Source organism: Cataglyphis hispanica, chromosome 3 (genome assembly GCF_021464435.1).
Source record: "Cataglyphis hispanica isolate Lineage 1 chromosome 3, ULB_Chis1_1.0, whole genome shotgun sequence".
NCBI lineage: Eukaryota > Metazoa > Arthropoda > Insecta > Hymenoptera > Formicidae > Cataglyphis > Cataglyphis hispanica.
The window spans coordinates 2,101,775-2,121,875 of NC_065956.1; the positions used below are offsets into that span (position 1 = coordinate 2,101,775).

The 20,101-nt window shown below is 28.1% G+C and overlaps 2 protein-coding genes across 2 annotated transcripts in view; one reads left to right on the forward strand and one right to left on the reverse strand.

Moving 5' to 3' along the window:
- Positions 1-8,394: 8,394 nt before the first annotated feature.
- Positions 8,395-9,572, forward strand: LOC126859348 (prefoldin subunit 5). Its single transcript, XM_050610512.1, has 2 exons — positions 8,395-8,737; positions 9,120-9,572. The coding sequence occupies exons 1-2, from the start codon at positions 8,527-8,529 to the stop codon at positions 9,404-9,406; spliced, it is 498 nt and encodes a 165-aa protein (XP_050466469.1). The 5' UTR covers positions 8,395-8,526; the 3' UTR covers positions 9,407-9,572.
- A 342-nt stretch (positions 9,573-9,914) lies between these two features.
- Positions 9,915-20,101, reverse strand: part of LOC126859346 (uncharacterized) — a 52,509-nt gene continuing 42,322 nt past the window's right edge. Inside the window, exons 3-6 of the mRNA XM_050610510.1 lie at positions 16,818-16,953; positions 13,673-13,806; positions 10,677-10,911; positions 9,915-10,452 (exon numbers count right to left, since the gene is read on the reverse strand). Of these exons, the coding sequence (XP_050466467.1) occupies positions 10,376-10,452; positions 10,677-10,911; positions 13,673-13,806; positions 16,818-16,953 (582 nt within the window). The 3' untranslated portion in view covers positions 9,915-10,375. The remainder of the gene's footprint in view (positions 10,453-10,676; positions 10,912-13,672; positions 13,807-16,817; positions 16,954-20,101) is intronic.

The following is a 20,101-nucleotide window of genomic DNA, read 5'->3' on the forward strand; positions in this document are numbered from 1 at the left end:
AGCATTTATTTATTAACAAATTATATTTATTTATTGTTGTTTCTGTATCGCAACTTTTGCGTTTCAAAACAAATTTGAGTAAAAAATAGAAAATATTTAAATATAATCATGTTATTACATAATATATAATATGTATAATAAATAAATATATATACCATTATATTAATAATGTTAATTGTAATTTTTTAACCTATTATAAAGTTATCATCATTTAAAATTATTATTACCTTTTTCTAAATGTAAATAAAGAAATATTTTTAAATCATTAATCAATCAATTTTTCTAATTATTAATTGTATATATAACCGATATGTGAGGATTAAATCGAGAATGGACGATAAAATATAAAGAATCTCAGAATCTTTCAACAGTTTATAAAGTTGATACAATTGTCTAATCATTACTAATAATTATAATTTTATTAACTACTTCTTGGCTTCGCTTATAGAATAAGACTAGGAAGGGTGGAGATCAAATTTTAAAATTAAATCTCTTGAATGGCATGGCGTTACTTAATGCCTCATCTGATTTGCACAATTTTAATTTAATTTGCACAAATCAGATAAGAAATAAAAGTCCAACGCAATGTTATTTAAGAGATCTAATTTTAAAATCTCCATTTTTTCTAATCTTATTCTATGTAAAATAGAGCTAAGAGGCAACTAATAAAACTATAATCATCAGTGATGATTAGGCCATTATTTATTAATAATAATTTCAATTATGAGTTTCTGAAATCTGCATTTGATATTGCTGCAATCAATATTAATTTTTCTAGCAGTCTATTTTTTTATCGATCGCAAACCAATGCATTACTTATCTATGCAAATAGCATTCCGTGACTATTTTAAAGAAATGATTTCTGCTCTTAATTTTAATAATACAAAGACATCAACAAATTTGTATATTTATGTTTTTGATATGAAACTAATAATTTTGTATATTATCTCTAGAAAAAAAATTATGAGCAGTTTAAATAACTGCTGCAGAGAGAAAATAGCATAAATCTAGAATAAAATATAAAAAAGATGTAATAATAAAGTTTTTAATATATTTAGAAATGCATTTTTAATTGCGAGATTTGTATGAATGTATTTATGTTCTTTAAATTTAAATCTATTCCTATTTAAAATATATAAAAAATAATCTGTGATAAAGTTGATTTAAGTTATATTTAAAATAGCGGAAAAGGATGATTTTTTAATGAAATTTTAAATTTATAAATGTCAAATAAATGGCATTATAAATATTATGATAATCGATCATTAAAAAAATGGATCAGTTTTAAGTTATCTTTCATATTCGGAAATATCAGGGTGAATTAAAGGATTAATCATTTGCACATTTTGTGTATGCGCAATATATTTTAATTTTATAAAATTCTCAATTTATTTTATACATATCTTAAAATTATATATTTTATTTCAATAAAATTATAAACTGCACATTGAAATTTTTTAAATTGTATAGTTTTTGCTCCTATTACATTGCCAAATACAAACGATAAATGTGATGAAAGTAAATCGCTCATACAAAACATACTATATTAGATGCGATTGCGCTTTAAACGATTTACTTTCGTCTCGTTTGACGTTTGCACTCGACTTCGCACAAGAGGGGCCAAACATATTGTTTATATTCTTTCATCTAAAATTGCTACGACACATGTTTGAGACGATGCGACATCCATAAGCTATAAAAAAAGAATCGGTGACATATCGATTCAGGATTGAAAAAAGGCTCTTTCGCTTACTAAAGCAGTATTTCATCGTTATAGTGTTTGACAGAGTGATTGGTATACTTAAGTCGACTTCAAGTTTACTTTATTGATAAACAGATATTAATAAGAATAGATAAATATTAATTAAAAATAGCTCATTGTGAGACATTTTATGTTAATAAATCGATTATGTTAATTACAATAAATATGTTCACATAAATGTTACAACCCATCCATATTATAGATATCACACTAAAATTGTATTTATTTAATTTTGTTCTTATTATATTTTCCATATGCTTTCATTGTGTATGTGTTTCTAATTTTATAATAAACTGCTTATTAGGTATACAGTATGGCTTTATAGAAATTAATTGATTCATAAGAATAAAGGTGAAGCAAATACTCTTTGTAAAAATTAAAATGCATCTTTATTTTTTGAAATGTAACCATGAACAGATTTTATATCTTTTATTAATCTCTTGCTTTACTACGTAGGATTTCCTGAATTATTTTCTCACATAAACTTTAATCATAGCCACTTTGTTATAATATCCAGTTTTCTTCTTTTTGTTTTTTTTTATTTTTTTTGTGGCAAAGAGCTTTTGTAAGTTTTTTTATGGAACCAAATTTTTACGCAAAATCTCTAATATTTATATCTTATTTTTTTAATAATTTGTTTCATACGCGACCTTTTTCTAATAAGACCTTTACTTCAATTTTTATTAAAAGATTGTCTATAATTAATTTTTTCTAACTCCATAATGTATGTTAAATATTTTATTACTTAGAAGTCAATTTGTATATGTCAGTTGGTATATGTATGCCGCAAACTCATAATGTAAGTCCATAAAGTAGCAAAATTTTAAATACAATATTGCGTGCTTTCTCTTCATAGTAAGACTAAAGATACAAACTGCCTAATATAAACTTAATGATACATAATCATGTGGTACAGATATATGTCTTTAAAACGATGTTGCGCAAATTTCGCAAATGTAGGAAACAACACACTTTATCCACCGTTTGCGAATAAATCACTGGTCTATCTACGTATATCCGCCTTCCACCTCCGTTTTATGAAACATCAGCTGGTAAACCAGACAAATGAAATTATTGCGGGTCGTACCTACATACACGCATGTTAGGTGAGAAGAAAAAGGAAAAAACGGATGTAATTTCGAGAAAATATCGTACGCATACCGAAACTAACCTGACAAATGATAAGTTTATGTGCAATTTTTCAACCTAGAAGTAGACAAATATAACAGAATATAGGATGACAACAATGCTCATTCAAATTTATAAGTATGATAAATAAGAAATGAAACTTTGTGGAGAAAAATATTAACTTATATTATCTTAGATTATTAATGTACATATTTATAATGTTATTGTGTAAGCGATTACTATATAGAATCATTATTTTCTATTGTACTGTTCTTAATAATTTTTTATTTATTAATAAAAAAAATATATATAATAATTTAAGAAAGACTTTTTATAATTGCAAAAGGAAAACAATTTATATATTTTTATCTATTTATAATTTATATATTTATATTTTTTATATATTTATATATAAAATTTATTAAACTAGTAAATATAAAAAATTAAATGAAAGCAGGTTTTGTGAAAGCTTATTTCCTCTTATAAAATCCTCAAATCGGATTTCCTACGTTCGCAAAATATATAATGCACATATTATGTGTACATAATATATACATGTACATACAACATGTATATATTATGTACATATTTATTCAATTGTGTTTAAAACGTTATTTTGTTATTGATAATATAATAAACTATGGCGATTAAACATTAATACAAAACTTATACATTACAATGTATCGTACACTAATATTATGATATTTTAATATTATAAAAATGTAATGTAAAAATAAGATTGTTATAATATTAAATCAATATATATATATATATATATATATATATATATATATAAATTCTAGTTTATGAATCGTTTCCCGCGCATACATATTTTTCGCCGTCTTTATTAATATTACAAATACTGTGTACATATGTACCAGTTATTATCACATTTACCGCCGATAACGCGTAGTCCACATACGCAGCATTTGCCCTTGAGCGGTTTTTTCCTCGACGCGCCTTGGCGACGTAAAGTGTAGAATTATAGAATACCGGATCCGTACGCCTGACTGGTTCCAAATGGATATGATTTATGATTATGCATAGTTTTTTACACACTGACTGTTCCTCTCACCACTTTTCCCCCCATTGCATAAAAATCAATGTGTACTGTACGTAACGTTATCATTATATATGTCGATATAGTGTCAAATCGAGCGATTTTATATATCGACCGATCACAAAATTGAACCGAATTCTACCAATATTTAAAATTATATCAAAATATTTAATGTTTTTTACGGAGACAGTATCGTCACTTCTAATGTTCATACATTTAATATGGCAAAAAGAAACACGAGACAAAAATATATACGATTAACTTAAAAGAATTATTTTTTATAATATAAAAAAAATATTTTTAAGATTTAAAAAATATATATGGCTAACATAAATATGTTAATTATATAAAAAATATGTAAATTTCCTAACTACCTAATATAAAATGTTATATATATTTCTCGTAATTTTTTGCACTTTAAAAATTTGAGAAGTTAGACAACAATTTCTGGTGTTTTCATAAGCGATTATCCAGGAAGCCTAGAACTTTGAGTAGACTCTTGATGCAAGAGCTCTTAACCACATGTGCATATATTGTTTATAATGCAGTGGTCACATAATTGTTTGCCTACATACGATTTACTTATATAAGTTTAGCTATATATGATTTATGTAAAACGCTGAAAGAACGCAAAGTGAAACGATCGTAGAGTTCTGTGATTTTTCCTTCTCCATTGTTAAAGTCCTCTTTTACGTGAATACGATTTATTGAAAATTTAAAATTAAAGAAAAAAAAATATAGGGTTGGTTGCCTTCATTCTTTTATACTGGATTAAAATTATTTATTGATAAACATATAATAAATTTTGGTATAAAATAAATAATAAAATTTTGTTTTAATTGTTTATGTAATAATGTAATTATAATTAAAAGTAAAATTTTAATTTCAGAGATAATTTATTACGCTAATAAAATTTAATTTTAATTTTGAACATTAAATTTTATATTTGCAAAATCATATAACAGATCTTTGGCTAAAAAAGAATATAAATTTCATATAGACTTTATTTTTTGAAATAAAAAATGTAAAGTCTAAATTGGTAAAGTAAATAACTGTGTATGTGTGAAATCATTGAAAACTTACATTGATACGATTAATTGTCAGTAAAATCAAAATTTAATCTTCTTTAAATCTGTTCTTATTATCACTTTTAAAATTTAAAAACAAACTTCACAATACATACATAATATTCTAATATTACTGTAAAATCTTATAATTCTTAATAATCTAAAATTACACATATTGCAATTATTATGTTATTATGTTTATTATTGCTAAATATTTATTATAGAGAGAGAAGTTCGGAAATGCCAATTGACATTATAGGATGCCACATAGTAAATTATTGAGATAATTAATGGCAAATTTCCAAGAACATTTAAAGAAGAAACTTTTAATTCCAAATTGTTGATGCTACGATAACTTTTAAATGATAAGCTGTTAAAGTTGGAGAATTGGGATGTTGAAAGTTTGCTTAGGTACAAAATATATTTTTATGCCACCATATTTTTATGCTCATAAATTTTTAACATGACAATTTTTCTAGTTTAAAGGTTATTTCAATTTAAAAGTAATATTTATTTTTTAAATATAAATATCTAAAAATCAATAAAAAGTGAATATAAAATGCTTTAAATAAATTGTCTTAAACAAATATTTTTTTATAATTATCATTTAAGGATATACGCATTAGCTTCAAATATAGTAATATTAATATTGTTAATATATAAAAATATAGTAATATTAATATTTGTGATTTTTAGTAACTTTTATAATTCTCAAAATAACATATAAAAAGAGAAGAGTCAAGAGAAGAGTGACAGTTGATATAATCATTTAATTATGATTTTAATGATATCTGGAATTTAACGTATATATTATTTTAATATATATATATATATATATATATATATATATATATATATATATATATATAAATGGTAATGCATCAATGTCAACGTTGTTTAAAGGGATGAACAAGAGCAGAAGATTACATAGTTTGTGCATTAATGTTTTTGCATCGTTGAAACTCATTATATAAATCTATCGAAACGTGATATATATGTATCTATGTTAAATCTATTCATTTGATTTTGCTTGGCTCGCCTGTCTAGCTATTAATTAACTTGTCTGAATACGCAATCTGCATAAATTCTGTTCAATGTTGTAATAATTCTCTCGTTATATTCTATTTAATAGAAACAATATTTTAAGTAAATGTAAATTTGTTAAATATATATATATATATATATATATATATATATATATATATATATATAATAAATAGCATATATAATAAAAAAATGAAAAAAATATAATAAAAGTAAATACTTATTTAAACAAACATTCTGTAATTTTCATTCATATTTAGCATAACTTCTTCTTGGTATGTATAGATTAAGTAATTTAAAAAATTGTAAAATTTACTATTATATATTTTTAATAAAATACTTTTTTATAGCACAGAAGAACATATAAAAAAATTTTAAATCGTTCTAAAAAAATTTAAAATCAATTTGTTAAAAAATTTAATATAACGGTTATATATATAATATATAAACGAGATTAATATTGTACTCCTATATATTATATGTTTTTTTCTCTTTACCTCATCAACGGATATTAATTAAAAATAAATCTTTATATCGGAAAAAATTTAATAAAGCTATCTTGTTATGATTATGTTTCAATAGCAGACATTTAAAAAAAAATGAAACATAAAATAATTAATTAATATTTTTTAATGATATTTAACAGCTTATGAATACATATTTCACTTTTAAAACAATTGTTTTCTTTTAATTTGGATTTTAGTATATATGGACAATAAAAATGCGATATATTTATGATGTTATTTACGATTATTCTTTAAAGCTTTTTTAAAAACTTGAATTAAATAATTTATACGCTTGAAACATATAAATATTTATCATTGTTTATTTGCAAGCTATTTTAATTGCACGTTTTAATTACACTGATATGGAAAGAATTATTACCGTTATAAATTAAATTTTGCTGCACACGTCATAGCAATTTTTATAATCTTTCTTTATTAATAAAATAAGTAATAATTTATAGTAATGTTATAAACACTATTATACAAGATATTTTCTACAATTATATCTCATTTACTTCTAATTTTAGTCTGATTACATGAGCGTTATATATAGATTTTTCCATCGTAAATAAAACCTTATTTTTAATAAATAAATATTGATTGATCGAAAAAGATAAGAGAATTTAATGTATTTTTTGTAATATTTGTATTTCGTTTTTAATATTGACTTTAACTATTTGTAAAACTAATTGTAAAGTTCTAGAACTTTATTTGCAGATATATATATTTAATTATGACATCTCTATAAAGAAATTAAATGATTCACTATATAATTTCTTGTGTTATGAAATATTTATCAGACAAAAAATGAAATATTGATATTATGAAACTATGGAGTTTGTATACATACTAGTTCAATTTTATATTAGAAATCATTTCAAATTACTGTAATGATTTTGATAAAACTAGAAATATTTGATAAAATAAAAATAAAAAAAAAACAATTCCACATTGCAAATTTCAGTTTAAATTTTTTTTATTTGAAATTAGATATGATAATGTCACGAAATATATATGTGTAGTCAATATTTTTATTTAAATTGAAAACTATAATATCTATCAATGATACATGTTGATACATATTTGCTAGTTTAGAATATATTAGTGATACTTCATCTTGATTTCATATTTTATCCAACTGTGAATAAAATAGTCTGCAAATATTTTCGTTCAAGGTAAAAGATATTATCGACATATTAATATTAAAATTTATTAATATTAAAATTATGTACCAATGTACGAATACCAATAATTTTGCATAATAATTGTATTACTCTTCTAATAATTGTATTATTTTTTATTAATTCACTTTATAAAATATAATAAATTTATAATGTAAAAATATTGATTAAATATTATTAGAAATCTCTAATTTTATGACATCCAGACAGCACAAAAATGTTAAAAGATATTTTAAAAGTATCTAAAAATTGATAAGACGTTTTTAAACATCTTTTAGATATATATATATATATATATATATATATATATATATATATATATATATATATATATGTGCTGTTGGGTAATATTTTTACTTTATTTTAATTTGAACGACTTACAGTAGTAGATTGTATCTGCACATTCAATCTTGCTTAAAAGATTAATGATATGCCTTTTTTGATCTGATGATGATCCTATACTTGTGTCTCATCCGAGGAGGCGGACAAAAATCATCATGTTGAAGTTAGTCAGATGTCGGCTGAACCACACAAGTAGGATCATTTTCCGGTTACTAGAAGTAGCGTTAAATGGTTATCTCTTCTGTCGCGAGATGACACGCGTGTTGCGTGTGTATCGTGACGCCACCCGGTGGTATTCTAACAAGCTAAGTAACAAGCGTGTGAGTAGCTGTTGCTGTTGCCCGTGTTTGGCGATATTGACGAACTTTGGGATCAATTAAGAATCATCGGAACATATATATCCAGAATAATAATCTTTGGTAATAATTAAGTCAAGATGTCAGAAGAGGTTTCCGTGAAGCCTCCCTATGAGGTGATCAACTTAGCGACTCTGCCGAATTTAAATATCCAACAACTGACAATGTTTAAACAACAATTGGACAAGGAGCTCGAAGTGTTTCAGGATTCTTTGCATACTTTAAAGATCGCGCAAAGCAGATTTCAAGAATCGGGTGCTTGTCTCGAAAAAATTACGGTGGCCACCGAAGGTGAGTAATTTCACTTTTTAAAGTCCACATGGATTTATATATAGTTTCGGGACTCTTTGGAGGTTAGGAAATGCTTCCGATTACTAAATGCTTGGATATACTTTATAAAGACAAAGCAGTTTTGAAACTAATATGATACAATTGAAAATTTCTTTGCGTTGTATAAAAAAATTTAATTTCTATATAAAAAAAAGAGCCTTATACATTTTTAACTCATACTTATTTTCTTTGGTTTTTGTATTGCCTATAAATATATTCTTTTCTTAATGCATGGATTCGTTTTTGTATGAGATTGTATTTAAAATGTAAGCATTATAGTTTTTCAGCACAAAAGTAATAATTTTATATCATTTGTTATACATGCTTTCATGTATATTTACAGGTAATGAAATACTAGTACCTTTGACAGGCTCTATGTATGTGACTGGAAAGCTGGCCGAGGCAAATAATGTGATTGTAGATGTTGGTACTGGTTATTATGCAAAAAAGAGTGTTGACGATGCAAAGGATTATTTTAAAAGAAAAGTTGATTATGTGACAGAGCAAATGGAAAAGATCCAGCAGGTTGGAATTGAAAGAACCAAATTGAGAGAAGCAACAATGGATATAATAGATGCAAAAATTCAACCTCATTGGGAAAAAGATCGTGGATTAGGATTACGAAAGTGATAAAATTTAAATGACGATTTTATTTTACATACATTTCATCATAAATAATTTGTTATTGTTTGCATCTATTTGGAAATCTTTGTTGAATCCAATGGCTCTGAGATATTACATATGAATGCAATTGATTCCATGTACAATAGTAATAAGATGATTTTATTTAATCCAATCAAGGTGTATTTATTTTGTGATATCACCCTGTCATATTTTATTTATTTGATTTCATTTATTTAATAAATTAAAACAATGAATTTTTATACAGAAATATGTGTTTATATATTTATTGTGATTATGTATTTGCAGAAAAATATGTAATGAAATGTATTTGTTAGTACATTAGAATATATCTTTTATTAAGCAAATTTTTCTTATAATTAATAATTACGCTTTTATATAAAATTAAGATATTAGTAATTTATTAAAAAATTATTAATTGTTAAATAATTAATTTTTTGTGTTGGAAGTAAGGGAGATATACTAAAGGAGATTTAGGTAATATTGAAAATCAAAATAACGAAGGTGAATTATTTATTCATATTTCATTGAAATAAAATGTCATTTATAAACAATAACAGTGTTTACCTATAAATATGACAGAACACATTGTGTTGATTATACTGTTAGAGGAGGTATCAAAATCATCATCAGAGAATAGAAAAGTGGCAGTACAATGTTTTTTCAAATAATCGTTAATAGTTTGGCGCAAAACTTCATCGATCTATTACATAATAACATGACGTTATTGGATTACAAATTTGCCCGAGGGGCAGATGCAGATCGCATACACATAGATAATTCACTAAATTTTTATATCCTATTTACACGAATAACATACGCTCTCGGTATTTATCTCAACAAAAGATTTCTCAAATTTTATTCCAGTTAATAATTTCAAAATTTTACAAACGATTTTTTTACTCCCTTCATCTCGAGATAATCATGCGCATAAAATGTATTGCGGAATTATTGATGTTATCTTAGGCAGCATAGCAATAGTGTAGTTATGGCAGTGATGTAAAAGTATTGTACAGGTCTCTTGGCAGTGTTACCTGCAATGAAAAAGGTATAATGTATGAATAAATTAAAAGATTAAAATTCATCTTTAAAAAAATATATATATATATATATATATATATATATATATCTTTTTTTTAATGTTTTTATATATCTTTTTTTAAATATGTAAATTTATGTAAATTCTTATATATTTTTTTAAAATTTACTAATATATTTAGAGTACATAAGATAATGAAAAAATAAACCATACACCTACCAGTGTAAGAAGATTCTCGTGTTCCTAGTACAGAAGCCAATCTTGGACGTTCTTCTTTCAGAAATATGTCAGCCTTTTTTTGATACAGATGAAAGACATTAGCATGACAAATAATGTGTAATTTGCTGTTGCTGAAATTATCTTGCATTGTTTCGAAATCCAATCCAGCAATCGTCATTTGTTGTTGATTGTCGCCAACTTTGTTTGTGATGTTCATGATAAAACTCGAATTTACCTGCAATAAAAAGTATATGATATATATTTTTTATCATTAAATATAATTTTAAAGATTTAGTCTCTAAGTTTCTCTTTATTTCTTAGGTTCTTCAATTTCGATTTTGTAAATACAAATATAATATAAGTGTTATATTATTCTTTATAAAATCTTTTTTGTTAAAGCGCATAAGATACTGTAAATACAGAAGTGATATATGTAATTGTTGATTTCCATTCATTTATTAATTATCAGTTCGGCAATGAGATATGCATTATTTGTAATTTTCTTTTTCCGAGCATAATAGACGTATTAAGAGATCGTGATAATTTACGATTCTCTGAGATTAATTAGCTTTATGTGATAGACATGAAGACTCGTTTTACGACATAGTTACTGTGACATAGTTTAGTTGAAATAGATAAGCAGTTAAGCTGCTTATTTATTGCAACTAAAAATTAAGAATTATATATATATATATATTTCTAAAGAGACTGTCTCTCATAAATAGCCTAGTTTTATCATTATGTTATATATAATTAAATCGTCTAATAGAGATTAAGGAAAGTAGGCAGGCATCTGGATGGCAGGTATCTCAACGATGATTAAAGCTTGCGGAAGAGCAAGCAGGGTGAGACGATGACGAGATACCACAGTTTATTCTTAACTGCTTCCTGCCACTTGTTTACGCGATAACTCGTCTCTTTTAGCAACCGTTAAAGATTTGATTTGCGATGCATATATCTATAACGACGTTATTGGATTCTTAAGATACTCGTAAAGTGTCTCAGATTACCGGCTTGCTATACCAAAGTGAGAGTTTCGAATTAAATGAAGTTTATCCAGTGCATATGACATTGAGACGAGAAAACAATTCGCGAGAACAAAAAGACTATTATTTCGTGTATTGTCTCGTATATATTCGCACGTGTAACGGAGAGCGTCTCACAGACAAATATGATTTTATCAATTTTCTCAGTCTCCAATACCCGTCTATACGACGCCATCGTAAATTGATGTCGTGTTTCCTGTTGTTTCCGTGAAACACGATTTCCACGCATCCTTCTCGTACGTCTCTCAGACTATATTCACGCACGGGAACACGTGCTGTTCCGTCTCTGAGGCCTCTAGGCTGACAAGCTGGGCTCGTTGTGAAGATCGTCCGCGACGTTACATTTAACGCTTAATGCAGTCGATCACGTATAAGCAATTTCCTTTAATGAGAAGGTAGAATCTTCCCATTGCGCTCCGAGAGCGATTAAATTTTTACATGCACGCGAAGCAAAAAAAAAAAAAAAAAAGAAATGGTTGAACTTCTAGTCAAGTCATTGGCATTTTATACATAGGTGTATCTTAATACACCTAATGGCGTTATAATTAATGGACATTATTTTTTTTACATGTTGCTTAAGCAGACCCTTTTCTACAGATTTATGTAGATGCTGATAACAAATATAAACAGAGAAAATGATTAATAAGAAATTCTCTTTTATTAGAAAATTATTTTGAAAGAAAAGCTCTCTCTTGCTTTTCATGGTGAATCAATACCCATAGCCTTTGAATGTGGTTAGCTTCTGGATAGCCGCTACAAAGTGAAAAATTAATTAGCGTTAATATATAAATAAAGAAGCCTATTATCTCTTTGTTGGAATATACATGATAGATTACGAGACATTCTATGTGCACACCGTGAGTGCAAAAAAGAGATTATACCTCGACATCAAAAATATAGATGTGGATCTGCTCTTTGATGGAGAAAACAAAAGCAATGTCGACAGAAGACATTTTATAAAAAATCTATCGAAAATGTAGCGAAAATGCAGACTTGTTCGACGATGATCATTATTCAACAGTAATTAAAACAATTGGTAAAATATTTAAATTAATAGAATGTTTTATTCTTTAGTGATTCTGCTTATAATAATCGTTTGTATATTATATATTTGTAGGAATTTAGTTTCTCATTATTATACAATATGCTTTCATAAAAAAATAACTGAACAGAAAATTGGAATCTTCTAAATGGGCATTCGCAAGGACTTTCAGACAACAAAGCGATCTTAATGTAAAATATGTTTATACGCCATACAGAAATGTATAAAAATTTGTGACAGTTATTAAGGATGTTTCGCGTTAGAACGGCATTTGTAAACGCGATGCTGGAGTCAGTAGAATAAGCAAGTTGGAATCAGACGTTGGAAGAACTTTTCAAACCGACACGGCGACGGCGTTGTCATCAGTGGCGATGACAAGCATAGAAAGAAACAAAAGACCACGAAGTGAAATATCACAAGTGGACAAAATAATAGCATACTTTAAAATCGTTATTATCAACGTGTTGCGTTCAACTGAATGGCCTATTGGATGAAGTTAATTAAACATGAAGCAGTATTTCTCAATCCGAGGCATCCTGAAATTGTGAAAAGCATATGATCGAAAAAAATTTAGTCTTTCCTATTTATTTGAGATTTAGATTTTTATCTTTATATATTACATATGCCACATATGATAAAATTACATATAATGTATTTTTATTATCCATCCTGAGACATGGCAATAATTATTACAATGATCATTATCTAATTAATCAATTGAAAATTTGATACTTCTTGAGAGTATTTATAGAGTTAATAAATTATACGAAAGAAATAAGATACGATTTAATTGCTTGGCGAATGAATATATTTAGGAATGAGACACAGATCAAATTAATATTTATATAGTTTGTTTTGAAACAGAACGAGAACGATACAGGAAGATCCCTTGACACTTTTCAACCTACCGGTATCCCATTGACAGTCCACGTCACGTTAGCCGGAGGATTTCCCGATGGTACCGTGCAGTTTCCACGTACAATATCACCGACTGCATATCGCTTCTTCTCGACCAGCAGCTGGGGCTCGCCGTCTGGCAAACCTGAAATCCAAAATACCTTACAGTATTAATTGAATACGATTGGTGATCGAATATACGGTTTTTGTTGCAAGTAACGGACACGATCTCGGCTATTGTTACGTCTGTTCCTTCGCTCTTTACCAATTACAAAAACAGTCTTGGTACCGTAAAAGCGCCATGATAGTTTGACAGTAGGTTCATTGTTCGCAGTATCAAAAAGCATGCCACACAAAAATCGGGAATAACATTTCTTGCATTATTTCATGATCTCGGCTCGAGCAGTGTAACGGAAATCTTTGTAAGACATACCGTGTATCAATTTGAGATTGTTCATATATATAGTTATGATACGCTTATTGGTAAATACTATTTAACTTATTTATTGAATTTTAACGTAATTTCAATATCAATGTGTATTGATAATTTATAAATTACATCAATATGTATCATTTTGTTCTGTTGCGTAAAATAATAATTATTTATTTCTATGTATATTGATAATATATTTTCTGATCACTTTTTATAAAATATATTATAGATATTACACTGTATATATATATATATATATATATATATATATATATATATATATAATGTATCTTGTCGGGAGATCATTATATCATCCGCAAAAGGTGGTCGATTTCTCCTGATAGGCAGTCACGGTGGCGATCTGGTAAACTGTCAAGGAACTGTCTCACTTCTCCGCAACAATTTCCGCCTCGGGCCGCTCCTTTCTCGCGAGCTTAGCTTCTCTGAGAGTAGTCTCAAGGACACGGCCGAGGAATATTACCATTTTCAACGTACGGAACGGGATAATCGCGGCCGGCCTCGTGAGAACCGGGAAAAAGGAACAAGAGACGGTGGTGCCCGGTTGATTGTTCCTTCAGCGATGAAGAGCCGACGAACACACGGAGGGGGATACAATGCGAGATTCGAGTCCTCGATCCGCACACAGTATCGAACTTTTACAAACGATCCGTGATCGGAAAGAAGAGGCAATCACCTCGTCTCTTCAAAGGGGGATCGCTACCGTGTTTGTGGCGTCGTTAGGTCGACGCACGACGAGAGGTGCTGCAGCGGGGGTAAGGAGGGAACGGTGGGAACAAGACCTTCTCCTTCTTCGGTCTTCTTTCTTTCCATGGCCGTCGTCGCCTCTATTCTCTCTACGGTCTTCTTCTCTCTCCTCGCCTAACTGCGTTTTAATTGGGCGCGATTACGGTGACAATACTAGTCACCATGTAGGATAATCAACGACGATAATGAAAGAGGCTCGCGCGAAAGATGCGCCGTAGGAGAGACAGAAAGAGCGTATCCGGCAGCGCACGAGGAGAATAGTCGTGGGTAAAAGCGGCAAAAAAAAAGTTTAACGGGTCACGACCGAATCCGCGATTCATCACGGGCCCTCGCATACCCCGTTCATTCCTTGTTCCCCTTCTTCCGCTAACCGCCGTTAGCTGCTCTCGAACGAGATGATGAAATGTTTTTATTGAATTTTAACAATGTATCCTCAACACACGGCTCGTGGAATAGGTGTCATTTATACATAGAAGAACGCTGCAAAAAGCCCTGTCTCGCAGCAGATTGGTCGCAGCAATTATCCGCGTTACGAATGAGAATTATACGAAGCGATCGTGCGCGCCCACCGAAACAACATTTAGCCGATGGAATAGTAGTTATAAATTAACGATATCCATTTAACGCTTTGATGGCGTTAAATGGTGCAATTAGTGGCGGCTGTCACGCCTTTTTAGCTCGAACGTATCGGGAGATAAGATGAGCGCAGGATTCAATAAACATCGCCAATCGAAAAATTCTGTTTTGCAGACAGGTTTATTGCATGCTGTTATCAAGGCTAATGACGCCAGCTTTTTGTCGTCTCGTCGTTTTTGCAACTCCTAAAAAGCTATCTGTAATGCTGTAGTTTATGACAGAGATCCAAAAAATATATAATTAAAAATAGGCATAAACTATATATCTTATTCATAATTTTATAAAAGAGAAACTGTTTCTCGAACGCTATATTTTTTTAAGATTGACAAATAAGATTTGAAATTTATCAATCTCGTTATTGGCACTATAAATCTTATAAAATTCTAAATTTATGAGAGGTAATAAAAATTGTTAAATTAATACTATTATAGATAATTATTACTATTTTTAATAAAATTATTAATAAAATTATTGAGTTACTATTATTATAAATTTTATAAAGCATAAGGCCAATGTGGAGCCAATAATTCTTGACTCAATAAGCAAACCTTATTGAATGACTTTAAATAAAAATATTATTGTTTCATTTGCTGTTGTGTCTTTTTGAAGTAACGATTAGGTTTGTATTTGTAAGCACGCTGTAAAATTGCGAAAAACTCGTTTTTTTTAAATATTGCAAAAAGTATACAAACGACTGAGAGAAGTATATCCGAGTTTAATTTGTTTATATTGTCCGAAGCAAAATAAAAATTTGATATTGCGAGATGTATTCATTCACTTGCTAACTCATATATGTGTGTAAAGCTATAAAATAAAAAAAATAAAAATCTATTTTAAATTACATTTTTACTCGCAATTTTTAAACAAAATTTTATTTATTGTTTTTATCCGTTATTTTTTTTAAATTTAAAAATTGTTATACGCATATTGTGTATATATATATATATAAGTATTATAAAATTGCATATTTCTTTAAATTTTTCTTATTTACTTTTTACCACACAATGCTTTAATATTATTTTATTAAAAGCTTTATTATATTCGGATTAATCAGTTAAATTTACACTTAAAGTTTATATGCATTAATCAGTTTACACAATTGATTATTTTGCAATATATTGAAAAAAAACCATTATTAAGCAATAATATATTGTTATATTTATAAATATGTAAGGATTTTAGTTGTTTATTTTTTATTTAATTATATATATGCATTAATATTTATTTATATTTGCTCAGCCATACATTGGACGTCGCCTTTCAGCGCATATTATGTAATTTTTATTCAGATGTGTAAAATACGTTTTTCTCAATATACTCACTTGCTACGTGCATGTAACTATAAACCATTAAGGTAGTAAACGAAGGGGAGTCTCCGGAGACTTCGCAACGATATTTGCCAGTATGATTGGGTTGTACGTCCTTCAGGACCACTTGATGCGCATCGCTTTGATTTACCTGGAATGTAATTCACATATATTACTCATGATGATAAGGATATACACATACAAATTATGAAATATGTATATCCGCGATATTATCATTAAATATGCAATAATCGACAAAATCCTGCAATTATAAAATTTATGTTATTAAGGATGTATGATGTAAAATATAAATATGTATGTTTTATGTTTTATGATATACTTTAAAATTATATTAATTCAAAACATTTCAATAAATAATGCGCTTCACTTAATTACTTTCATTCTCATATTCAAGAGAATGTTTTATTTATTACTATTTACAAATTTATTATTATTACCATTTATTATGTACTTATGCATTCATTATTTTACTTCATCAAATATAACCAATAAAATACATGAATAAAAATATATATGATGAGTTTGTAATAACTTTTTAAAAAATACATTATGTTTATATTTAAATAGTTATATATATATATATATATATATATATATATATATTTATATAAGTTTATAGAAAATACACACACATACACCTATCTTTCTACAATTATTGTTTAAGGATAAATGTCGATAATCCTTTTTAAATTTTTTTAAAAATCTTAAAAGACTTAAAAATGATATTATACATATCTTCTACTTTCTCCACAATATATCTAGCTCTAGGAAGATAAATTACATAATTACACAAGTCACTCCCATAATATTGTTCGCAATATTTCATCGTTAAACCGATATCGCAACTATAAAGATGACGTTCTTTGTGATGATATTTCGTCGTGGCAAAATTATTATTATATATATGTATACATGCCGTTAAAAAGATTAAGATTAATAACTTTCTTTTCAGAGTACTTTCATACGAGGCAGAGTGAAAAAAAAAAGCGAATTATTCGGACGGATAAATTATATATTTTATTTTGCTATAAATGACTGTCAGCGATACTCTACCGATGGACCTACTAAATTTTGAGTTAATTTAGCATCAACCACAGAATTGACCAAGTGCACAGAACCGGCGAGTGCCATTTATTGCAAATCGATCGCACTTACTCGTCCTCACGCATTCGCTCGTCCGCGACAAACAATATCTCGCAACAGGGATTAATTGTATGTTGCCGGTGGCAGCATATAAATCACACAATTAATTTTGCTGTGGTTTGCTTCGTGTTTGTGACACCGACACGCTCATATGCCATATTACGGATAAGCGACGATATCATAGCGAAAGGAGATACGACTAATCTCCGAAAGTATCTTTAATAAATCTTCTGCAGAGAAATCATGTTTATTGGAAGAAAATATCAGTGCTGTTATTGTATTTTCATTATATTTCTATGTTGCTCGTTGGAAAACGGAAATGATGATAATTTAGATAAAAATGTTTTATTCTTTCTATAGACAAATTAATTCAAATAATTTATGACAGAAAGCCATGATACATCACGATATTTATTAATAATTATTTTACAACATGTCTGTGCAAAGAATATATCCATTATTATAAAAAAATTGCTTTCTCATAAAAAAATAATCCCTACCATTTCTTGAATGAGCGAGTCTCTCTCTCGAGATTTGCATGATTAATCATATCTAGTGCAGTGCTCAAACACTCCGGTATATTAAAATAAGAAATAAAATAACACAAAGAAAAAATTTTGATCTTAAATATTTTTCTTGTATAATAAGAAAATATTATATTATTTTTGACATATCTTTAATTTTTCATATATTAAAAATACTTCTTACTATCTTTTATATATCTTCATATTATTTTCTTTGTAAATCTGTCGTATATTCAGCTAATGTATACGGCGCTCAACATTTTTTCTAAATAATTATTTATACATGTTGTTGTTTATATATTATACAACCTTGTTGTCAATTGCGCGAGGAAACTCGAGAGAGAGTAGGCAACGGCGAGGAATTCTATGTGTTATTACTGTTCGAGACGCCTGCACAACTTCACATACACCCTTCCTCTAGATTCTTCATATATAATAAAATACATGATGCGTGCGTGATCTATGTATGCTGCGCGTGTGTGTGCGGTTAACGTTGGGAGTGGGTCGTGCAAAGTGCCGCACGATCGTCGTGTTTTGGTAATTAGTGCGCGCGCGACCGTGATTAACCTTATTTTCGCGGGAGACTGTTACGTGAGTGCCACAAAGGCGAAGAGGAGGAGGAGGAGACCAGGCATCGAACGACAGGCATGGAACAATCATGGAGTAATTTATTGTTTATTTATTATTTATCACTAGTGTGTGCGCGAAATTAATATATTCCCTCAACAGACATTTGTGGATTGTATACTTGAAAATTAGAATTTTAATTCGCCAATTTTTATAAAAGCTTATGCTCTACTGGGATAAGAAGAAATTTTTTTCAGAAATTGTGAACAGTTATTTTATTAAATATTTACTTAAAAATAAATTTAAAAATTTATTACACGCAACAATTATTTTTTGAAATGTTAGATAATTGTTTTGGAGAATTGTTATTCTAATTTATATTATATATTTATATTTATATTTTACAGGTCAACGTGTTGGTGTTACAACTTTGCTCGCATCATATATATATATATATATATATATATATATATATATATATATATATATATATATATCGGTGAGTGATGAATTATCTTTTATTTTTTACATGATATGGATCTATTACATTGATTTTTATTTAAACGATATTGTAAGAAGCCAAGTGGCAAAAGGTTAGTTAATTATTATGTTTTTACTTTAATACACATATTTGCCCGAGAATAATTTATACACAATAGTTATCACCTAGTGAAATAATCGATCCTTTTGCACGTTCACCACGTGTGTGTGTATCTCGAAAATCAAAATAACGTCCGGACATATCCAACATATTGGAGATCAACTGGCACGCTCATGCGTATAAAGGCAACACAACGGAGGTATCGTTTTACTCTATGCCCGGATTACATAATATAGCGATTCAACAATGCTCGGCCTGATATGCTTACGCATAAATTCATCGAACTCACTCGGCAAAATTAATATTGTTACTCTCTCTCTCTCTCTCTCTCGCGAAATACAAAACAGTCTCTGTTTCTCTACATACTATTGTGCCGCGCTTCCCTTCTGCTTTATATTCGCAATCCCCTCGCATCCGCGGTCACGCAGCCACAATTCTCGCAC